General features: G+C 52.9%; 1 protein-coding gene across 2 annotated transcripts; it reads left to right on the top strand.

The window, feature by feature from the left end:
* Positions 1-76: 76 nt before the first annotated feature.
* TTI1 (TELO2 interacting protein 1) lies at positions 77-13,406 on the top strand. Of its 2 annotated transcripts, none has more exons than XM_080558636.1 (7): positions 77-2,522; positions 2,954-3,142; positions 3,943-4,091; positions 4,948-5,088; positions 6,529-6,733; positions 7,471-7,558; positions 11,877-13,406. In XM_080558636.1, the coding sequence occupies exons 1-7, from the start codon at positions 230-232 to the stop codon at positions 12,109-12,111; spliced, it is 3,300 nt and encodes a 1,099-aa protein (XP_080414762.1). In that variant the 5' UTR covers positions 77-229; the 3' UTR covers positions 12,112-13,406. The 2 variants fall into 2 exon arrangements, with proteins under 2 accessions (XP_080414762.1, XP_080414763.1); XM_080558637.1 differs by lacking the exon at positions 11,877-13,406 and adding an exon at positions 7,663-9,230.
* The last annotated feature ends 3,821 nt before the right edge of the window (positions 13,407-17,227 follow it).

Here is a 17,227-nt window from a genome sequence, read left to right as displayed (position 1 = left end):
GCGTGCGCATTGCGAGCGGCCGCGACTTTTCTGGCAGCCGTGGCCCCGCCGGGCCCCTTCGGGCGCTTTGTGGCGCTGAGGGCCCGGGCCGCCCGCGTCACTTCCTGCACGCGGGGAGCGGGGAGCGGGGAGGCGCCCGGCGGGGCCCGGGGCGGCGGCGGCGGCACCCGCGGGCCTGGCCCCGATCCCGGTCCCGGTCCCGGTCCCGTGACGCTGCCGCGGCCCCGCCATGGCCGTGTTCGCCACCCCCCGGGAGGCCTTCGGCGCCCTGCGGCCCGCCTGCGTGCGGCTGACCCAGGCGCAGACCGCCGAGAACGTGGCGCTGCTGCGGGCCCGGCTGGCGGCGGTGGGCGCGGCGGCGCTGCAGGAGCTGCAGGAGTACGTCCTCTTCCCGCTGCGCCTCGCCCTCGCCTCGCCGGGGCCCCGGCGGGAGCGGCTGGCTCAGAGCGCGGCGCGGGGCCTGGCCGCCGTGCTGGGCGCCACCCGCCTGCGGGGCCCGGAGCTGCTGCGGGAGCTGCTGGCCGAGCTCTGCGCCTGCCTCGCCCCCGGGACCGGCCCGGCCCCGGCCCCGGCCCCGGCCTCGGAGGAGCTGAAGCTGGCCGTGGTGGAGGCGCTGCACGCCCTGATCCATTCCGCGGACGGGGACGTTATCTTGTCGCTGTACCAGCCGCCGGCCCTGCACCTCCTGGGGTTCGCCGTGTCCCTGCTCCTGGGCCTGGCGGAACGGGAAAGAGCAAAGCAGGTCAAGATCTCCGCCCTGAAGTGCCTGCAGGCCCTCGTTCTGCGGTGCGAGTGCCAGCAGCACAGGCGGCTGCGTGAAGATGAGGAGCAGCAATGTGGGGATTCCTTTGCTTCGTTTCTGCCTGGCGTTTCTCTTGCGCTGTCTCGAGTTATTACCGCAGACATCAAACAAGGTCACGGAACCACCGTCGCTGCCATCAGAGTGTTTTATCGGGTTGTCGGTTTGGTCATGGCTGATGAACAGCTAGCCAGGATCCCAGAGAATAAAGAGAAGCCGTCAGTGGAACAAAGTGGAGTATCAAAACTGGCGGTCCATAGAGGACCTGACTGGAGTAAAAATACGGCAGAAAAACTCTCTCTCCTCTTACATAAAATTGTTGAACGTTCTTCAGTTCACTCGCACTGGAAAGTGAGACTGGAGCTGGTGGAACTCGTCCATCACTTAGTGAGGAACTGCAGGCAGTCACTGGTGGACTCGTTCACTCATCTTCTAAAGGCCTTGGTCGGGCTGGTTAACGATGAAAACAGCGAAGTCCAAAGCAGGTGTAACGAGGTTCTGCAGCACATTGCAGAGCAGCAGCTGGTAGCACACAACAGGGCTCTTGCTGATGTTCTCTCGGAGAACCTCCATTCCCTCGCCACAGCTCTGCCTCGCCTGATGAACTCTCAGGACGACACGGGCAAGTTTGCCACTTTGAGCTTATTGCTTGGCTACCTGAAGCTGCTGGGCCCCAAGGTTAACATTGTCCTCAACTCCGCGTCCCACCTCCAGCGTCTGTCCAAAGCACTGATGCAAGTTCTGGAGCTGGACGTGACGGATGTGAAGATAGTGGAAGACAGGCGCTGGGGCTCTGGGAGTGGGTACGAGGGCTCCTTGCAGCATGGTGTGCAGAAGGGCAGATGCCAGAAGAAATACTTCCGCTTCTTCACGGAGGAAAAAGTTTTCCAGCTCCTTCAGCAAGTTTGCCGTGTTCTTGGCTACTATGGAAACCTCTACTTGCTCGTGGATCATTTCATGGGGCTGTACAGCGAGTCTGCCATGTACCGAAAGCAGGCTGCAATGGTCCTCAATGAGCTGATTGCAGGAGCTGCTGGCGTAGGGGTGGATGTCCTTCAGGAAAGGGAAGTTTCACTGGACGTGGATGATATCAAAGGGTCCATAACGTCCATTCTTGATGAGTACACAGACCAGGCAAACTGGTATTTAGTCACCAGCATTGATGCGGAAGAAACCAGCCATGAGCTCTCCGTGAATCATTCAGGACTTGCTGCCCTCCCAGGGGCTGCCTGCGGCAGCGTTCTGCCATCCCCAGACCCGCGTGTAACGACCCGCACCATGAACAGCAACATCTGGCAGATCTGCATCCAGCTGGAAGGGGTCGGCTGCTTCGCTGCGGTCCTCGGGAAAGAATTCCGGTTGCTTCTGCTGTCAGCTCTCTACCCAGTGTTGGAAAAGGCCGGAGACAAGACTCTGCTCATCAGTGAGACGGCGATGGGAACGCTGGTGGACATATGCGAGGCCTGCAGTTATGACTCCGTGCAGTGCTTGATTAATGAGAATTCTGACTACCTGGTGAACGGGATTTCCCTGAATTTGCGCCATTTGGCACATCAGCCGCACGCGTCCCAGGTGCTGGACACTATGCTGAGGCACTCGGATGCCAGCTTGCTGCCGCTGGTAGAAGACGTTATCCAAGACGTCCTGTTGACGCTAGATCAGTCGTACGATCACCAGGCTTCCACCTTCCTCGGGGTCCTCTACTCGCTAATGGCAGCTCTAGGTACCTAAGCGATGTTTACTTCGCGCAATTCAGTGTTAGCGTAACTGAGGGTACAGCAGGATGACAACTTTGCCTTGCTTGTGGGCCAGTGCTTAAGCAAAGATCGCCAGTAGCGTCCACGCTCCACAGCCAGTTTCTGTTTGGCCTGCAGAGCTGCAGGAACGTGGCCTGTAGTGGCTCAGACGGGATGGGTGTGCTCTTCCCAGAAACGCCCTGCAGAAGCGCTCGGGGCGTCTTGCTGCATCCGTCAGGGCTGTAGGAAGTGTGCGCCGTCAGGGAGGTCACGGCGATGTGACCGCTGGTGCCTGCTCTGTAGCTCAATCCCACGAGACTCGAGAGTCATGTTCTTCTCCCAAGGAACCTGTGGTAGGCTGCTGCCCTGCAGGAAGGGATCACGAATGCTCGGTGACATCTCAGTTCCTCTTTTGCAGTCAAGTGGTTCGGCCCGTCCTGCAGCGAGGAACACCGGCGAAGGCAGGCTGCTGAGCGGCAGAGCGGGACTTTGGCCCAGGTGCAGCCGGCGATAACAAGGCAAGAAGTGGAGCAATTCTTCCTCGACTATGTCAGACAGAAGCAGGTTGCAGAGGGCAATCTTTCTGACTCTGGTGATGAGGAGGCAGGTCAGTACTGACTGACAAAGTGTCTTCAGCTTAGAGACAGACGGTGAGCTGGGAGGCTTCCTTTTGGCGGGTGGTGGGGGTAGAACTGGGTTGAAAGACTAACGTGCTCAGGGTAGTCTCAGATCTGCTTTGAGCCAACCGTAGCTCATGTGAGGGGCTGCTTGGTGTTCCTGCTTTGTTCTGTGCTCAGGGGGAGGGAAAAAGAAAATAAAACATTTGCAGATCAAGGCTTGGTCTAGCTCTAAGCCACAAAAACACTGGGTATTTTCTCACTCATAAGAGGCACGTGGGGTTCAGGGCCCAAACTTGCCTCTTTCCAGAATCCTACTGCATCTTCCTCATCCTCTCTTGGGAATCTCTGTACCATTTTCTCCTGGCTAATAATGTTGCTGCTTCCTTCCCACCTTGCCTTTAAAGGCCCTGCAAACATTCATATAGGGAACTTTTTAGCCTGTACTGGGGTATGCCGAAATCCTGACCTTTAAATACTTCATCTTTAAATATCCTGGCTTTTCATTTTCAGTAAAAATCGATGGAAAATAAAGAACTCTGTGGTAAAGAGAGACTGCAAATGTCACACCAATTGCATTGTCCAGTAAAGAAAGCAAAACTTCCCCAGTCCCACAATCTGAATCTGCCACTGAACTCACAGAGCTCAAGCATATCTGTTTATATCTAAGCATGCTCAGAAATGCCAAAGGTCTCAACTGGGAATTTGCAGAGTATTTTTGTGTGCGTGTTGTGATCTCCCAGAATCTCCAAGTCGTTTTCATGGCTTCAGTAACAGTTTTGTCTTCCAGATGAGGTTCCCCCTGTTGCTAAACCTGAGCCAAGCAACTCTGACACAGAAGGAGAAACTCCTCTGCCAAGCCACGCTCAGCTGGCCAAAGACGTGATGGAAAGGTGCATCCACTTGCTGTCTGACAGGAACCTCCGTGTGCGGCTGAAGGTGAGTGAACGCCGGCTTTGAGGGGACAGGTGGTGCCGTGGAGGGGGCTGGTAGCTCCTCACCATGTACACGGTGCCCGTCGGGCCCCCTGCCGTCACGAGGTTAGTGCTGCCATATGCCTGTTCAGGACAGCCCCTCCAAGTGTTGGCAAGAAAAAGGGAGGCGGTTTTCTGAAGGTAGTCTGTTTCAGGAACGGCAGCCAGGCTGAGCGCGATCGTAAGGGTGGCTTCATGGCAGGAACCTTTCCTCGGTGCGCACGACAGTCAAGTCTCCTGCCTCAGCCTGAGGTGAAGGAAGGAGAAGCGTCTTTCTCCCATCCTCCTTCCTCACTCAGACTGTAGTGCACAGACTAATGAACATTTCAGAAGTGCCGGGGTTATGATAAGCAGGGCTAAAAGCCTGTCTTTTTTTTTTTTTTAAATTATGAAAATCCTTTGAAGGTGTCCTCCTTTTAAACTGCAAAGCAAGACAGAAAATGCAGCAGTGAGGCATAACCCAGATTCTTAGCGCAGCAGCCCCAGTCCTACAAGGTGATCTTGCTGCTGTGCAACAGGAACAGTAGGGTCCTAGTGCACAGCCCAGCCTGCAGCATCCGGCTGGAGATTGTGCCCTGGTTCCAGCCTGGCCCCATGGCACGGTGCCGGGTTATGTCCCTGGGCTGCGTGGTGCTTTCAGAGTGGGCCTGTGCTCCGTGCACTGTTCAGTTATCCCAGCTCATGCTGAGGTGAAACTGTACCCTCTTGGATTAGAGCCCTTCTTTTTCCTTGCTCCCTGCTGTGATGCTGGGCACCCACATGAATGCCTCGTGCTGGCACTGCAGCACTCTGAAAGTCTGTCATCTGCCCCTCGTACACAGGTCCTGGACGTGCTGGAGCTCTGCGTAACTGTGCTACATCCTCACGGAAACCATCTGCTTCCCATGGCTCATCGTGTCTGGCCAGCTCTCGTCACCCGGCTGATTAGCGATGACCCTCTGGCAGTGCTGAGAGCCTTCAAGGTACAGCAGCAAATCTTTGCCAGCAGCCTTCAAGCTGGTGCTTAGAAGGCAAGCAGCTCAGGCACTGCTGTGGCCAGTGAGAGGAACGCTGAGTTTGGGGGGTGATTTTTTTTAATGTTGTTCAGAACACAGGGTCACCACCCTGCACTGGGTGGGCGTGTACCGCTCTTAACCACAGCTTGTCCACAGGTGAAACCTTGACACTGTTCCTGGGGGAAACAGCAATATTCGTAGTTACTGCAGGGAAGAGGAAAGTGGTTCTTTTACTAGCTAAGCAGCTGACTGTCAGAGGCATTACGTAGTACAACTTGCCCGTGCTGGAACTCCAGTCTCAGTAACCCCCTTTGGAAGGCTTAGACTGAAGAGGAGGGAACGTTTAGCAATTGAGGCATTGGCAGGGGAGGGGAGAGGTTAAGCAAAGACTTAGCCTCATAATAACACTTCAAAAGAGTTCCTGGCCATGTCTACTGACGGCATTCTCTTCCTGAATCACAAGTTAAACAATAAAACGCGATGCCCGAGGTTGACAGCCCCAGAGTTTCACAGGGCTTCCTGTGCTGTGCAGAATGAAATTCACTTTCAAATCCTTCAGTGTGAATAAAAGGAAAGTTTTGATTCCCCAAATTCAAGAAGCCATGCACTAGAATTTCAGAGTGCCTGCCCTAAAAGGCAGGACGAGATCACTGCATAAAAACTAACTCTTGGAAAGTTGGAAGGATAATTACAGTTAACGTTGCATTTGGGTTTTGTTGTGAGAAGTCCCGTGTGAGTGTTACCTTTCTACATCTGAGGACAGTAAATACAGTGTCAGTATAAGCCAAACACAACACAGCCAGGATCTCAGTCCGGCACACTAAGACCCCTTAGTGGAACTTCAGTGAAATTCCAAGAGAGAGCCCTGTTCTGGCCACTTGGGTGAGCCCTGTAGATTCCCCCCTTCGTTTTCATACCTGTTTAAGGCCATTCTCTAGGCCTGTTTGGATTTTATCCTGGGTGCACACCAGTAGTGCTGGGTGCCCTATGCTGTAGTGTATTGGCCTTTCTGTTACATGGCGTGGTACTGATGGGCTGTTGCCACCACATAGGTGATTTATATTTTAATAGCATTTTCCATCAGCCTCCTTCAGCACTTCTAAATAGGCCTTCACAAGTCAATCGTACTTTTACCGTGCTGAGGGAAGATAGGCAGGCCCAGGAGGTTAGCAGTGTGAAACGGAACAGCAAGAAGCAGCTCACTCAGCCTCCCCATCAAGCATTTGCCTTCTGCTTCCTGTGGGAAGTGGTGGCAGGTGAGATCACATCGCTTTCAACTGTAAAAAATTATCAAAGGAGATGCTTTAACCCGCAGCGTTGCGGAAGGGTGCAGAGAACAATATTCCCGAGTAGCCTACTTACAGATAAGGTGCACTTACCCTCCCGTAACTGATGTTTCTCCACTAGGTGCTGTGTACCCTGGCTCAAACATGTGGGGACTTTTTGAGACAGAGATTCTCCAAAGACATCCTGCCTAAGCTGACCAGTTCCCTCCTTAACCAGGCCCCAGCAAGTGCCAGAGCTGGGCCTGTGTACAACCACACGCTTGCCTTCAAGTTACAGCTGGCTGTGTTGCAGGGACTGGGGTCTCTGTGCGAGAAGCTGGACATGGGTGAGTACCAGGGGAAGTGTAGGTTGTATGAGGTCTCTGCCCAACTTGACTTCTCCTTTCATCTTGGCTGACCAGGCCTGTCCTGGTTTCTCATCCTGCTGCTGCCCCATGGGACTGATTTCCAGATCTTCACCCTCATCCCACTCAGGTCCTGCTGGACCTTAATCTGTCCTCTTTCAGAGCGCTGTAAAGAGCGGCTAGTCACTCTTTACTCCTTAAGACACAAATGGGGAGAGAGCTTCCCAGTACCTTGCGGAATCTGACTGCTCATCTCATTTGTGCATGAGAAGTGGGTATAAAGTAGGGTGCTTGAGTTGCTGCAGCCAGATCTGTTGGGTCAGGCTTTGTTCATAATTAATGGAAGAACTGGAAACCAGATGAGACTACTGGCTAAGCTGACTGGTTCCATTCTGGGGCATCTCTCTGGATGACCTTTTACATGCAGCATGTCATACTCTCCTATGGAATGGAACTCTGAAATTCTTCTGGGTTAAATTTCTGGAGTTGACTTTGATGAGGGAGAGGGTTTGCTGGCTAGTTGCTGTTTTCCTGTCTCAATGCCCTTGATTGCTTTCCTAGCTCTACAGCAAGATTTTCCAGAGGAGAGGTCATTAGAGCTCTGGGTCAGATGGTTCAAAGGCTCAGAAGCCACTTGCTGCCAATTTAGAGCAGATTCAATTAGGCGGCAGCAGCTGAGTAGGTTACCTCCTACCCTTCTTTTCCGTTCCGTTCTGCAGGTGAGAGTGACCTGAATAAAGTGGCAGATGCTTGCCTGATTTACCTGAGTGCCAAGCAACCCATGAAGTTGCAAGAAGCTGCCCAGAGGTAATGTCTTCTAAATGCAGGTGTATCTGGTGTACAAGTAATGTGGGAAGAGGGGGAGAAAGGTAACCCCTTTCCTTTTGCCCCTTTCTCATTCCTTCCTCCAGCACATCTGTGTCCTGTAGAACAGGGTCTCTCATAGAAGTTAACCCTTGCTCTGAGAAGGCTGGGAGAGGTTAAAAGAGCAGAAACAGTTTAGGTGAGCATGCATTTGCCCTATGAAGTGTTGACAGACATACTTGACTAGCTGGTGTTCAAAATCCTGCTCAACATGTTCCTGCTGTCAGGATAAGAAATCGCTGCTGCCATACGTTGTCACCTGGAAACAAGGGCAGAGATTTCAGCAGGCAGAATGAGTCCAGTTACAGAACGCGGAAAATGTAGAAGAAAGCCATGCATCTCTGTTTCTGCTGAAGGACAAGGAAGAGCCTCTCTCTCTCTGTGGCCCACCATCCCTCCCCTGATGGGAGAGGCAGCCAGCTGTGAGCAGGTTCAGCAGGCACTGCGGATTTCGGAGGGCAGAATGTTAAAAAGGGAAAAGCTGTCAGCTCCCTTTCACCTGAGTGCAGGCCTCCCAGGGGTGTGCAAGGTGTGAAGAGCTTTTGTGTGGCTGGGCAGCAGCTTAGACAGAGGGAGCTCTCAGAAGCTGTAGCCGTACCTTTGTTTGTATTCCTGAGTTGGTGAGAGTCGGTTTATTTTTACCTTAGTGGCTTTCATTGCATCGCTGCAGGCTTCAGCAGCATTTGTTCTGCAAAGGGGTTCTTTGCTGTAGGCTTGCATACCCTTGATGGAATATAATGTGCATCTGTGTAAGCAATGCTGGCATGGGAAACAGAACACCAGGATTTATCTATTTGGAAACTTAAGCTTTTAAATCGTTAACAAAGCAGGCTGAAGAGCTGTGTAATTTCCACCCCCCACACGACATGGGTGGGGAGTGAATACTGAATTGGCCCTATGATGCAGTAAGTAGGGTTATTAGAAGGTGTGTTATGAAGCAAGCTCACTGGTGTTGGAGAAAGCCGTCAGCAAAGACAGTTTTCTCATATATATATATATGTTTTTAAGAGAAAAATGCCACATTACATTGCTCCCCCCATGCCTTTGATGCACCGTACGTGACGTATTTTACTGAATGAAACAGGGTCTTCTGTGATCAGTTATCTTTGTTGGCCAGACACATACATGCATCGTGTCTGGCCTGATACTAACCATGCAGATGGTAATAATTGCAGTTTTTACAATTTCCCTACAGTCCTTGACACCTTTTTTTTTTTTAAATTGTTATTATTTTAGTGCTATCTGACTCGGAGCCAGGCTGCATCAGTGTTAAACATGTCACAATCACTTTTACCTCCAGTATGCATGGTTGATAGGAGGTTTCAGCTTGGAAAAGTCAAAATTAGTTTGCACCGTAACAGTCAACTCTAGCACCAGGATAAGAATCACTTCTCAGCCATGTTTCAGCTTCCTTTTGTAGGCTGCTTAACCTCCAGATTCCTGTACGCTCCCATCCTTTTCTTTGCTCTCCCCATGTCTGGGAGTAGTCCTACAAACTGACTTAGACTGTCACATGTAGGGCCCTTTGCAGCGAGGCAAGGGCAAATTATCAGCCTGCTACATGAAATTTTCTGCATTTTAAATGCTTCTAAAAGCAGATAGAACAGAACTAATCTTATCCACAGCCTGAGTGCCAACATACATCGCATAACTCAGCTTTATCACTACAGAAATCATACAAAGTAAAAGGATGCTTGGAATCAGCTTGCCATATTGATTTATACAAAGTGGCCTTTGCTCACCTTTTTGGATTTTTACACAACTCATGAGTTGTGACCTGCCAGGAGGAAGGTTAGCTCTTACAAAGTCAGTTTTAGCTGCAGTAACTCCCTGCATTGACTAAGTCTGATTTTAAAGTGAAGCTTCTCTAGGTATGCAAAGGGCTGAGCAGGAATTTTGGGCCAAGGTGCTGGTGTCACCAAAAAAAAAAAAAAGGCACAGGGTGGGGGGGTTGTCTGTCTTCCAGGAATGTTATCATGCTCCGGAGAGGCTATTTAATCCCATTTATGGGACCCTGTAGTTTTATTAGATGAAGCAGTGGGAATAAGAGAATTTGGTAAATGCAGCTTTGTGCAATACTCGAGGCAAAAATAGATGCTGGGAAAAAAAAATGAACCCCAGCATGTCTGAGGAAGAGAAAATGGGACGGTAGGCTTTGTTATGACTGCCGGTAGTATTCCAGGGGAGAAATACTACCAAAATCTTGTTTAAATTAAAAAAATAAAAAGAGGAGTTCGGGAATGCCAGGGAACACTAGATACATCTTTGCCTGTATTGAAAATAAACCAGTGTACCACTGGGTAAAGTGACCAGAAACACTTGAGCAGCTAAGGGGTTGTGTTGTAGGGCCACAGCCTGGGGACAAGGTCGGGGGGGAGGAGATGGTGTTAACTGGAAGTCGCATTGTGTAAAACTGAGCTTCTGATCAGTTCATTAAGTGGCAACATCTCTGACAAGCTTCTCACTTCGGGGAAAAAAAATAAAACTTTGAAGGAAAAGAGATTAAGAAATTGTCGTTGGCCTATGTCAACACTTTACAAATAGCTCTACATTTTTTCCAGTTTGAAGTGACTGTTTTGAAATTTACACTTCTTTTCAATAAATGTTTACAGTCTGTGAAGTTTACCATTTGACCTTTCAGTCAGCATTCTGGATAGGAATGTTTTTTCTAGGATGCAGAAATAATTTCTCCAGTTCTTACCGAAGACTGTGGCGAGCTGTATTTAGTTAAATATCCAGCATAGCTGCAAAAGCCAGAAAGAGCTGTCCTTTTGCCAGCCTGTTCGCACTGTGCTGTGACTTCACTTAGAGCTTGGGAAAATACAAGGCACCAGAATAGCCTAACTCTGCTTTGTGCCAGTAGAACAAGTTGTTTAGCACAACTGGAACAAATATGAACTATTTTGGGATCTTTTTAGTTACCAAATTTGATTACACAGCATTAGACCTCTTTTGGTTTGACTGTGTAGCTTATTGGATACTTATTGACAGCTGTCATTTGCAAGCTGGGCTGAAGTACACTAAAACAGGCACCTGCACAAGGCAAAATTCAATAAAATTATATTTAAGTAAAAAAAAGCCAAAACAGAAAACAAACCTGGATTAACCCCAGGTTTCTTTGCCATGGAAACAGGTTGCTTAGGAACTATCCGGGAGTTAGTTTGGAAATGTTAAAGTCAAGTTGTTCTTTAAGCTGCATAGCACTCCGGGTTATCAGGAGATAATCACACACCTTAGGCCATTATGGGCACAAGAAGCAGTGGGGTTCTCCAGGGACCAGCTCATCTCTCGAGGGCTGCCCTCTCCGGACTGAGACGAGGTCGAAGACCAGGGTATTTCAGCTGTGAATGTAAGACTTAAAGCTGTATATGCGCTGTAAAAGCCAATGCCAGCTGAATGCCATTCCCCATTCCCACGTTTACTTCCCAGTGGTTCATCTTTCTTGCCCAGGACTATCCCCCAGCCATAAGGAGTGAGGCTGATCTCTCTGCAGCTGCCCATCACAAGCCAGGGGAAGCCACCGGGGACCTGCTGCTCCCTGGCAGGCCGGCAGCTCTGTGCTCCCACCGCCACGGCCAAGCGAGCACCAGGAGAGCGCTGGCAGCTGCCGAGGCTCGGAGAGCCAGTGCAGGGCTTTCAGCAGGTGGCAGCTCTAGGCCCTGCCCTGGCAAGGCTGCCCATGCTTCTGCTCAGCCTGGCAGCCCTGGGAGGCCAGCACCTGGGGCAGGCCGGTTCTCCCTGTCCAGGCAGCGTAGCTGGAATATCAGAGAGCTAGGGGAACAGAGACCCTCGAGTTCACCTGGGCCTGGCTGTGCACCACGAAGAAGGCATTTTGCGCTGTTGCCAAACACAGCGATCACATTGGAGCACGTTCAGGTTGTATGCCTCTGGAAATGACAGACAGGCTCTGCAAGCACAAGTCTCACCCACAGAAGATGTGATCCTCTGAGTTTAGCACCCCCTCCTGCGATGCTGAGACCAAAGCCCGGGTCAGGTATTCACCAGCTGCTTGCTTGAGGTCAGTAACGTACTGTGTAGCATAAGAACTATTTCCTGTCACTCAGTGGTAGACTGAAAACACTGAGCTGTCTCTTGGGCACAGGAGCCATCTTAATGACTCTGTCTAATGAGTCTCCAAACCTATCAATTTGGAGAGGCTGCAGACAATGCCAAAGCTTTCCATAGCTGCCTGTAATGACCCTCTTGGGCACAAATCAAAAGGCCTTCTCCTTACTCTTTTTCTTCCCCTTGTTTTCTGAAGTGTTTTCCTCCACTTAATGCATGTGGACCCTGACAGCACCTGGCTCCTCCTGAACGAGGTCTGCTGCCCTCACCTGTACGAGCCTCCCCACACCAGCTTGCAGCCTGTGAAGCTTCATGGGATGGGGAAGCAGCGAAATGAGTTCACTGACAACGTCCTGCTCCTGCTGGAGAAGCTGCAGCAACAGGAGAGCAGCGTGCTGCAGGCTGGCACACAAGAGGCATCTCCTGCTTGACAGACCTGCACAGCAGCTGGCAGAGGAAAGAAGAACCACCAGGGTAGTTCTCACTTACAGAAATCCTGTCATTTAGGCCTTGATTCATTCCAGGGAAAACCATTGCATGGTCTGGGGTACTGGCTGAGACACCTTACCCATGGGCAAAAGTTTTTTGTTTTTTGTTTTTTTTTTTAAGTGTATGAAAATGAGGTGGGTACCTTACCCTGGTTTCTTCAGGCTTGTACTTCTCTGCACATGGTGTTGGAGGAAATCCAAGGGTCACAGCACATTTGTTTCTTCCATACAAAGCGTTTTTCCAGAAATGACTTCCCAGCACTTGCTTGTTGTGTGGTGCCCCTTCAGCACCTTAAACACACACTTCTGACCCTCCTCACTACTGCAGTGTTCTGTCCTCTTCACACCTGGAAAGTCATCTGCCAACCTGAAATGAAAGTTCTCTTCTGGCCTTAACCTTCCAGGAGAGGCATAAATTTTGGGTACATTAGAAATCCTTTTCTAATATTAAACTGATACTAAAAACAAGAGTTAAATGCATTTCCAGTTAATTCCTCACCAGTATTGCTGACAAGAATGGCATCCCCATATCTCCATAGAAATTCCAAGGCTCTTCCCTTACAGTTTACAGAAACTGGCCAAGCGAATTGTGCTGCTTAATTCTCACTGTTGAGCTGTGAGAGGGTTTTTAAGAAAACGTCCAGCCTTGATTTAGTGATTTAAGAATCCCCCTTATTCCCAGACTGCAGCTATTTTGTGCAGGCTGTTTCTCAGACCTGCCAGATTTTTAACACCCGCCCCAAGAACTAGACGAAGCATCTGCCCCTGCCCCAGGACAGCTTACCTGGTGGGTGCCTACCAGGTCAGATGGCAACATTTGGTGTGAGCACGTTGGTGCTGTGCAGTGCCGCTGGTTACCTGAGTGGGTGCAGTACCGTGCAGCACGTGGGGGAGCAGGTGAAGCTGCAAGTCCTGCTTTGCCCCTGCCAAGAGACTTCCAGAACCACAGCACAGCCTCACTGCTCGCTCACCTGGAAGCTGCGCTGGGGCACTCCCCAGCACCACGTCCCCTGGGCTCCTTCCCTTGAGGCTGTCTGCAAGTGCTTTGTTTGCTCTCAGACCACACCGTGCCCTGGATTCATCAGCCTCACCCAGGGTGACTTCTGGCAGCCGGCTACTTTCAGACATGCTTGTGAAAGTTTTATGCTAGTAAAGTGAAAGGACAGATCTTGACTATGAATTTGGAAGCAAGCTGAGAAATACAAAAACCAGTGCAATAAACTGATTGTTAAAGGGAACAGGCTTTGTGCGTTACTGTTGGGGATCCCAGGTGAGCATCCAGAAGGCATCTCCACTGTTGGGACCAAGGGGACTGCTGCTGATGCTCGTGCACACCCCTCATTGGAGATGGCTTCCCCTCATCTTCTTGTTCTTATTTAGATTTCATTCCTGGTTGTTTTTCCCAGGAAGACACAGCCTGGTGGCTTCGTTCCAAGTAGGACAAGGCTGCAGTTCAGCTTTCACCCCTTATGCTTTTTTAAATAGATATTCAGTGCTTAATATTGGGCTGCATTTTGTAGAAGGAGCCACTCAGAGTTGATCTGATGGGAAGATGGGAGAAGCAGGCAGGTGAAATATTACCTTTGGTCTCCAAAGCACTCCTGGGGTTGCTGCAGAATTTTCTAGATCGTTGTAGCACTTTATAAAATTCCTCTGTCAGGTGCAGACGTTGCATCAGACGAATCAGCAGCACAGCGATGGCACTCGCTGCTCCTGCCCGAGCCATCTGTTCGGTCTCTCCACCCACTGCTTCTCCCTGCCCTCTCTGTAGCCAGCAGTATGGGGCTGTCACGGGCTTGTCACGGGCTGTGCCTCTTGCCAGAGAGGTACAAGTTAAACATTGCTGTGGGAAACCCGTGCCGTTCTGCGGCTTGACAGCAGCCCCCAGCCAGCCTGGCGAGAAACACCCTTCCCATTACCGGCCTTCACCAGCTCGTCTCAGGCTGCAGATTAACGATCTGTCTGCACGTGCTCGGCTGCGTTTGGATTTGTCACCTCTGGAAAGCAGAAGTACCCCAGCCTTGCTGGAGTCACCTCAGCTGAGAGGCAAGGCAGGCTTAGAAGAAAAACCAGTACCCTTTTTCTAGTTTTTTTGTAGAACAAAAGCACGCGTGTTTCTGAAAAGAAAAGCATAAAACAAACGGACAGCTGGCTAGCGCTGGCCAGCAGCCCCATTTCTAGAGGTTGCAGGTGTGCCCTGGGGCTGTCGCCTGCTTTTAATCCCTTTCCCTTCAGTGCTGTTCCAACAAGCCTGTGTTTCCTGCCACCACAACGCAGCCTGCGTGCCTCTCACAGGCTGGGAGCAAGCCCCCTTCAGCCCCCCGCAGCCAGGGGCGAGCAGGGCAGACCCAGCCCTGCGGTGCCCCCAAAGGAAACGGCTGCAGCCACACACCTGCCCGGCTGCCTTTCCAGAACCCGCAGTGGAAAAAAGCCTGGGATTTTAACAGCCAGCCTGGCCTGCAGACCTCAGCGGGGTCTTTGAGGACACTGGCCCACACGAAGGCATGCCCTCACACACGAGGGCAGCCACGCTCAAGGGCAGCAGGGTCACAAAGTCCTTGCTCCCACCCCGGGCCTCGCACCAGCTGCTCCGCATTCCCCACAAGCATGCCAGTTCCCATTCCCGGGGTAACAGCACCTTCAGAGCCTCTCGTTTCCCTCACACGAGTGACCTGGAGCATCTCTGAGTCTCCCCACCAGGCGCTGGAGGGAGCCGGCTTGTGGACGAGCACCCAGGGAGGGGAGCCAGGGAAGGGCTGAGGCTCAGGCCCTGCCTGTGAAAGGCAGCAGTCCCACAGCACCGCTGCTGCTCAGGACCCAGCCCAGGGGATGACTGCAGGAGCAGAGGGGTGGTGGCACCGCAGCTTCTACGCGCAGCTTCCCAGGAGGTGTTCCTGCACCTCGGGAAGCCACCACACCTCCTGTGGTGCTCCGAGCCCCGGCACAGGCAGGCCCTGGGCCCTGCAGCCGTCCCCGAGCTCCTCGCCTGGTGGGGCCGGCACCCTGCAGGCCCCCACTGCTCAAGGCTACCAGAGGGACCGGGCCATCAGCCCCCGATCCCTGCGTCCCACCGCCCCGACATCCCTCCCCGACCCGGGGCTGGGCGAGGGAGGCGGCGGCTGCCTTTTCTCAGCAGGATGGCACAACCGGCGGGAGGGCTGCAACAACGGGAGAGGAATGAGCAAAGTTCTAATTACTAACTTCCCCATGTGGCAGGGGAACAACTGGAACCGGCTGCATCAATCAGGAGGGGGAGGCCTCGGGCTGTCATTTCAGCCTGGGCTTCCTGGTGACCCAATAAACCAGCCGCCCGGTTCCTGGGCTGAACACGCTCACCACAGAGAGCCCACCAAGCCGGGGGGGGGCCGGGCTGGGCTCCCCGCTGCTGCCACACCACCCCACGGCTGCAGGGACATGGCACAAGGCAGCGGGTCGCCCCCGGCAGGCAGGGGGCACGCGGTGGGGCCTGGGCTCCACGCTGCCCGCAGCCATCCCCATGCGGCGAGCAGGTCGGGGCGCTGGATCACTGCGCTGTGTGCCCCGGGGCCCGGCCATGTCCCATCCTGCCGGCCAGCCTCTGGCACGAGTGGCGGTGCTGAGACCCCGGCACTGCTGTCCCCAGGCGTCCCGGCTCTCCTGCAGGGCAGCAGGGAGAGGGGCTGGCCCGCTCCGTCACACGGCTCTTCCCAGCTTCGTTATCACCCCTGCTTTATTACAGGCAGAGTAAATTGCTTTTGTCTGAAGCAGGATAATGGTCAGAGGAGTGCCTGTGTGGAGATGGCATTTTCATGAGGCTCGGCTCCTCCCCGGCAGTGACTTGCATACTAAGCTCAGCCCGCTCGCCTGGCCCTGTTGGACCCCAGGGCTGCCCGGCTCCAGCAGGGCCGGGGGGGCCACGACACCACCCACGGGTGGGGGGGACGGGGCCAGCTGCGCCCCAGCCACCTCCACGCCTGGGAGCAGCTCTGCACCCCGGGGCTGCTGGAGGGGGGGCACGGCCCCAGGCAGGCACGCAGCCCCCCGGGGGCCCGTTCCGCTCCTGCTCCCAACATCTCACATAAACTCGGCGAAATGAATCTCTTCCAATAAAACCGGTTATTTTTAAAAGCTTGCCTCTAGGTTTTGCAAATTACTACACCAAACAGCAATTTGTTTGCTCGCCATTTGAGGTGATTTGCAGCCTTTCACCCTCCTCAAAGCAGCTCCAGCTCTTCCTTTTCCTCCCCTGTAGACTGTTTTTATTACAGTGGTAGCTGATTCCTCCCATCCCTTCTCCTCCCACCCCAGAGATACATTTCCCTGACAAGACGCATCAGAGTGCAACACAAGCACGAGCAGCTCCGTCAGGGAGAGATCTACAGAGCCGCCACTGTTATTGCTTGTGGCAAAGCAGAATTTCCAACAAAAGCCCCCTTTCCCTGGAGCTGGTTAATATTTCTCTCCTGACAAAGTATCCGGTGTATTTATAGGCTCCCATGCAGTTTACTCCCGTGTGATCATGGCTCCTGCAAATGAAACCCACAGCAGGCGGCGAAGGGGAGAGCAGCTCTTGTGGCCGTCCCCGGCCGTGCCCTTCCTCTGCCTCCAGCGCTGGCTGACACCAGGCCAGCAGCTTTTGCTTTTGTTACTCTAATGCATGACAAATTGCTTAATATCAGCACACCAAGAGGCGAGTGCAATGGAGCTCCACAGCTTCATAAACCACAAAGGAGCCGGGGGACGCCACGGCGCAGGTGCTCACCTGACGGGCAGCAGGGCTGAGCTGGGCGCTGCTGAAGCCCCGGGAGCTCCTCTCCAACTGATGGGGCAGAGCCTGGCCCCGCTGCACCCACCCCAAGCACCCCTGGTGCAACACAGCCCCCACTCACCAGAGCCGCATCCTGCACACAGACCAGCACCACCCTGCTGCAGCTCAGCCTCCCTTTTAACACCGAGCCCCAGCTGCGTGCCTGATGCTCGTCTCCACCTGGGCGCATCGCAGTGCTCAGCAGCCCGAGGGCAGCCCCAGCTGGGCCCCTTTTTTTTTCCCAAGACAGTGCCAGAGCCCCTGCCCCGTGCC

This window comes from Anser brachyrhynchus (genome assembly GCF_964034855.1).
Source record: "Anser brachyrhynchus genome assembly, chromosome: 16".
In the NCBI taxonomy this organism is placed as follows: Eukaryota; Metazoa; Chordata; class Aves; order Anseriformes; family Anatidae; genus Anser; species Anser brachyrhynchus.
The sequence above is the reverse complement of the archived record's forward strand: the minus strand, read 5'-3'. Positions and strand labels throughout refer to the sequence as shown.

Bases quoted from the DNA above. Each gene is read 5' to 3' on its own strand.
- TTI1 (XM_080558636.1), top strand. From the start codon at position 230: ATGGCCGTGTTCGCCACCCCCCGGGAGGCCTTCGGCGCCCTGCGGCCC. The intron at 3,143-3,942 runs GTCAGTACTGAC...TTTGTCTTCCAG, and splicing joins CTCTGGTGATGAGGAGGCAG to ATGAGGTTCCCCCTGTTGCT. The intron at 5,089-6,528 runs GTACAGCAGCAA...TTTCTCCACTAG, and splicing joins CAGTGCTGAGAGCCTTCAAG to GTGCTGTGTACCCTGGCTCA.